General features: G+C 30.2%; 1 protein-coding gene across 1 annotated transcript; it reads left to right on the plus strand.

Moving 5' to 3' along the window:
- The first annotated feature begins 35 nt into the window (after positions 1-35).
- LOC117167824 (phosphoglycerate mutase 2) lies at positions 36-6,502 on the plus strand. Its single transcript, XM_033353029.1, has 3 exons — positions 36-209; positions 2,142-2,639; positions 6,259-6,502. The coding sequence occupies exons 1-3, from the start codon at positions 110-112 to the stop codon at positions 6,423-6,425; spliced, it is 765 nt and encodes a 254-aa protein (XP_033208920.1). The 5' UTR covers positions 36-109; the 3' UTR covers positions 6,426-6,502.
- Positions 6,503-6,530: the final 28 nt, after the last annotated feature.

Genomic DNA, 6,530 nt, shown 5'->3' on the forward strand with positions numbered 1-6,530 from the left:
TCCGAGTAGAGGGGTTGAGAGTCAATTATCGACCGAGGCGCTTCACTTGACATTCGCGAGCCTGTCTTACGTGACATAACTTGGTTTTCTGATTCTACTGAATCGAAAAATGTCGAAGTACAGGATTGTGATGGTTCGCCACGGCGAAAGCGAATGGAATCAGTTAAACTTATTTTGCGGATGGTATGATGCCGGTTTATCCGAAAAAGGTAAGTTCAAATGTATATTTTATACAAAATCATCTGATAAGAGTTGGATTTCTTCTTTCAAGGTCAAAAGGTCGTGTTATAAAAATTTGTATTATTATGTATATTACCCTCACGTGAAAATTTTCTTTATAGGATAATTTTTACAATTTTTAAAATAATCTGTCATTTGTAGCCTACAAATTACAATGTAATTTTTCAAAATTTTACGCATGGGAGATTCGTAGAATTGTCGGCGACTTTCGCATGTCTTTCCTACTTCTAATTTTTTTTAAATTGTAGTTCATAAAATTATAAAAAATCTAGTTAGATCTAATATTGCAAATTTTTATTGGCGGAAAAAATGAAAGAAACGTCGAAATTAAAAATAATTTACGTTTGGTGGTGATCACAGATTTGGAAAATTTAACCTATTATAGTTACTTTAAAGGGACTTCCTGTAATTAATATACAGTAAATCATTTAAATAAATCTGATATAATACGAATCTATATAAAATACAAGGGTGGCCCTTAAGTCAGGGAAAATCAAGGAATTTTATTGGTTTCGGAGAGCGTTTTTTGACAAAAATCTAGCAACAGCAATGGAATTTCTACGAGAGGCACTTTAAATAATAAATAGAGTATAAGAAATATAAGAATTTTAAATTTTCTAATTTTTTTTTTCTTATAAAAGCTTCTGTGTTAAAATTATTTTGAATTTAAAATTCTAGTCTTTGAATATTAATAGGCAAGGAAAATGAAAAATTGACGTGGGAAAAATTAGCTTAAATATTTAGTTAAAAATTGATTTTTTTAAATAATTGAGAATTCGACAGCTTAGGCAAAAGCTTAATTACTTTGTTAAACCGTTATTTTTTTTTGTCGAAGCTTCATGAGTTTGGTTAAAAATTCAACCAAATACTTTGTTTAAAATACGTTTTATTGTCGATTGAAATTAATTTTTTTAACAATAAATGTAACTTTTCAGTTTTCTGTTAAAAATTGGCATTTTTAGTCGAATATTCATTTTTTTTTTGCAGAAAACTAATCTTCTTGGTTTAAAATATCCTCCTTCCTGGTTAAAAATCCTTGAAAGTTTAACAATTTGGATAAACTTTTTTTTCTTTCTTGACTGAAAAATCTGTACGGGCTGGAAATTTATCTTATAAGTTGGAAAATGTATCACTTAATTTAGAAACTCATTACTTTTTTTGAAACTTCGTTTCTTTTTTTTTTCTAAAGTTTTTTTATTGAAAACCTAATGTTTTAATTTTTTGTTTGAAAACGTATCTTTTTTAGTTTAACAATCAAGTATTTGTTTGGAAATTCATGTATTTTGTTGAAAATCAATCTTTTTGGTAGAAAATTAATCTTCTTGGTTGAAAATTCTCTTTTTGTTTTGTTTTAAAATGAATCTCTTTTTGTAGAAATTTCGTATTTTTTAGTCGAAATATCAGCTATCACTTTTTTTTAGTATTCATTTTTGTAGTTTAAATATTCCACTATTAGATGAAAAGTTCATTTAATTTCTTAAACTTTTTATTATTTTGGTAGAAAGTAAACTCTGATTAAAATGGAATTATTTTATTTAAAATTCAATTTTTCAAGTTGAAAATTAAACGGTCTTCTAGAAAATTTCTCTTTTCGTCTTTAAAGTTGAACTATTTGGTTGTAAATGTAACTATTCTGTTAAAAATGTAGCTATTGTGTTAAAAATTCAGTTCTTTATCGAAAATTCGACTGTTTTTTTTTTTAAATTCTTCCTTTCGGATAAAAAAATTCACCCTGTACTGCATAAAAGTAATCTTTTTTGTTGAAATAAATACATGAATTTGAATTTGAAATGAATCTTCAAGGAAAACAAAAAATTGGTCAGGGAAAAGTCGGGGCGAAATGTTGAAAAAAAAGTTTCTCGGCTACCCTGGAAATAAATAAAATTTACTTTTTACATTAGGAAAGAGTGAAGCTCTGGCAGCAGGAAAGGCTTTGAAGGAGGCCGGATTTAAATTCGACTGCGCTCATACTTCAGTACTGACTCGAGCCCAGGTGACGCTGCAAAGCATCCTCAAGGAAATCGGCCAGGAGAGCATCCCAATTCATAAAACCTGGCGTCTGAACGAACGTCACTATGGCGGTTTAACTGGCATGAATAAGGCTGAGACTGCAGCAAAATATGGAGAAGAGCAAGTGCAAATCTGGAGGAGGTCTTTCGACACTCCACCACCACCGATGGAACCAGGTCACAAATATTATGAGAACATTGTCAAGGATCCCAGATACGCCGACGGACCCAAGCCCGCAGAATTCCCCATGTTCGAGTCTCTCAAGCTCACGATTGAGCGAACCTTGCCCTACTGGAATGACACTATTATTCCACAACTCAAAGAAGGAAAGCAGATCATCATAGCGGCTCACGGAAACAGCTTACGCGGAATCGTCAAGCACCTTGATCGTGAGAAATTATTTTAACTATAAAATTCTTGCAAATTAAACGAAAATCAAGGATCTACCGATCGAATTTCAAAATCACACTTTTAGTTGTCTCCATTAAAACTTAACAAACCAAAATTCAAAAAATATGCCCGCCTCGAGGGCACACTCTCATCGCGCTCTACGCGCGTGGCTCATGTCGCTCGCAAGTTTGAGCGCTTTGCCGTTGATAGTGTATTTAACTTGCACTATACGCTCGCTCTTCGTATATTCCCCACAGTTGTGCGCAGAATTTTTAAAACTAAAGTTCAAGGCATCAGCAACAGTACCTTGGTGATTGTGAATTCTCTTTTGTTAAAGCTCCTTCGGCTTTAACGAACACATTCTCATTACGTATCTCGTGTTTCGCACTCAAGTTTGTCCCTCGAATTGTATATCATTTCCTACAAAACAGCTTGGATGTTTTTGATTTTTTAAATTATATCTCTAACCTCAATGGCCCCGAATTTTTCAATTGAATTTTTCTACCAAACTCAACCAGTTGTGATATTCTTGTAGGGCATTCAAAATCAACATTTTTCTTCTCTTGACCTTTAGTTTAGGACACTAAAAGAGTGTACCAAAGGCTAATCCAATAGATTAATTGTTTTCAAGTCAAAAACTGGGTGGGTTAAATTTTACACAAATCTAATGCCATCTCTGATAAGAATATAAAAATCAATTTCACATGAGTAATTTTTTGATAGTTCCTTTTTTGGTTTTAATCGTAAAAAATAGCATTAAAGACATACAAAAATTTAATTTTTGAAAACCCCACACAAGAAACGAAAAAGAAATTAAAAGACAAAATTTGTGATTTTAGTGTGGCCCACGCAGCGGGCATATTTTTTTTTACTGTCAATGATGCTTTTCACGATTAAAATACAAACTACGCATCGTATCAACAAGTGATTGATAAATAATTTGTAGATTTTTTTCAAATGCACAATTTTTGTATACTCATCTTTTACAGTATTTTGCATAGTTTTACCGAAAAATATCATTTTTGGATTTTCGATTATTTTTATGCTGTCAAAATTTGAATTTTCCATTATTTTTATGCTGTCAAAATTTGAATTTTCGATTTTTCAAGAGAATTCAAAAAGTTGATTTGATATTCTTGTCGTTCATTTAAAAATCAACATTTTCCTTCTCTTGAATTTTTCATATCGTGCGTTATTTGACTTCAAATGTTCATTTTCGAGTTTTTTTTTGAATTTTGTAAATGCTATATCAGTGCTCATTTTTGGTTTTGTGGAAAAAGACATATGGATAAATTGTTCGTCTTTTGAATACTATGAATATCTTTAAAGCGAATTTTTGAATTTTGAAAAAAGTGGTCTCGAAAATATTCAAAATGTACCCACTTTTTGAATTTTAATTCGAAGCGGCTGGCTAAAGAACTTGACCTTTCGTTTAGGAGACTTAAAGACTAAAGTCTTAAAATGTGGACGTTTGACAAAAACTTGGGGGGGGGGGGCAAATTTGACACAAATCTAATGCCTTCTCTGATGAGAATGTAAAAATGGGCAAGAAAAAGAAGGCAACCTCCTTTCTTTTGTTCTCTCGTCTTTTGTCACACAAGCGACTTATCGGTGGGTTCTACGAATATTAGTCTACTGTTCCGTTACCGCTAAGAAACCGTCTATCATTTTATTACAAATAAGCTTTAGCCTATCTTTCCACTGCGGATAAGAATTAGGCTAACTTCATTTTATAAGACATTTCGTAAACTCGTAGAAGTGTTAAAAGAAATAAAAGTATTTAAAAATGTATCATTTTGAAAGTTATAGGAGCCTACATCACATTACAAACTGTCATACAAAATACTGGAGTTTTAAATATCATAGGATGATATTCGCTCTCTTAACGGTAACGGAATAATTATAAAAAATGTATAAAAATCATCGACATATTTCCAAGATTTCAATGATTTCGCAACGATTTTAATAATTTCACAAATATTAACAAATATTTTGGAAAGATTTTTAATATGTCGCAAAGATTTTTGATAAATTTAAAAAGATTTCAATATTTCCACAAGTATTATGAAATATTTGTTAAATTTCGCAGATTTCTGAAGACTTAAGAAGTAATTCACAAAAATTTCACGAAGATTTTAAATAATTCGCAAAGGTTTCAGATAGATTTAAATTATTTCAGAGACTTTAATTATTCACATAAAAATTTGCGACATATTAAAACATTTCAATGATTTCAAAACGATTTCAATAATTTCACAAATATTACCAAATATTTCGTAAAGGTTTCACCAAAATTAGAATCCTTGTCGAAAGATTTCAATCATTTTTACAAATATTACTAAATATTTCGTAAAGATTTCGGATAAATCATAAATGATTTCACAAAGATTTCATAAGCTTCAAAAATATTTCAAACATTCCCAAAGATGTCACAAATATTTCAATGATTTCTCAAAAATTTCGAATATTCCGTATATATTTGAAGAATTTCACAAATATTTCAAAAAAATTTCAACAAGATTTCAATGATTTTATATGGATTTCACAAAGATTAAAAATATTTCGCTGAGATTTTGGATATTTTAAAAATATTTCACAAAGACTGCAATGATTTCGCAAAGATGTCCACAATTTAAAAAATATATTAAACACTTTAAAAATATTTTCAAAGGATTTCAATGATTTCCCAAAGATTTCGAAGATTGCACAAAAATTTCAAATGTTGTGTCAAGATTTTTGATAGATTTAAAATATTTGACAAAGATTTCAATGATTTTCCAAAGATTTCAACCATTTCAAAAACATGGTTAAATATTGATCAAATATTTGAAACATTTCGCAAAAATTTCGGATATATTTAAAAGATTTTACAGAATTCAAAGATCGTTAAAAGATTACAAATAATATTTGACAAAGATTTCAGGTAAATTTTTGGAAAAATTCAAACGATCTGATGAATTTAATCAGTCGATATAAGAAGGGGGCTATGATATACTTTGCCCCCCCCCCTGGGCGATTTCTGAAAGGGGTATTTCCCCCTGTATCTCCTAGGGATCCGCCACCTCAGTTTTTTAGTTCATAATTCAGTCAGATCTCACTTTGAGAACCTATTGAAAAATTAGTTTTTTTTGTCTTGAAAAGGGTGTCGAATGAACACCGAAAAGGTCGTATATTTTTTTTACATTTTTTTATGGTCATTTTGAAAAATAAATAAAAGGAAGAGCAAAAAATCAGGAAGGGGTTTTAGAGGTTGTGTGCATTTTCTTTCTTCATTTTTCAATTTTAATGGAGACATTTAAGAATGTTGTCCAAATTTGATCGTTAGATTCATAATTAGTTTTTTAAATTTCTAATAATTTCATACTGAATTTGAAGGTTCGACGAAGAGGAATTGAAATTTTGATGTATTCTACTGAAGTTAATTTCTTAAATTTGTATTTTGTTTTAGATTATTCATTGCAAACTATTTCGCTGAATATTTGCTCTTAAACTAGTTTCAGGCTTTTTCCTGTTTTATTTTGACTATATATAAATTGAGAATGTTCCCTGTGGCCTCTATTATTTATTGAATAACAGATCAATGTTTATTTTGTAACAATATATATTTTTTACTTTCAGAGATGAGCAACGACCAAATCATGTTACTCAATTTACCTACTGGTATTCCATTTGTGTATGAACTGGATGAAAATTTCAAACCAGTAGTTTCCATGAAGTTCCTTGGAGATGAGGAAACTGTCAAAGCAGCTATAGCAGCCGTTGCTGCTCAGGGAAAAGCCAAATAAAGTGTTTCACAATCATTTTACTGAAGAATAGCATCCTCTGTATTTTAAATTTGCTTTATTTATTTCTCGATCTTATGGGACCATTTGATGGTCCGATTAAAAAGA

The sequence above is a fragment of the Belonocnema kinseyi genome, chromosome 2 (genome assembly GCF_010883055.1).
Source record: "Belonocnema kinseyi isolate 2016_QV_RU_SX_M_011 chromosome 2, B_treatae_v1, whole genome shotgun sequence".
Lineage (NCBI taxonomy): Eukaryota > Metazoa > Arthropoda > Insecta > Hymenoptera > Cynipidae > Belonocnema > Belonocnema kinseyi.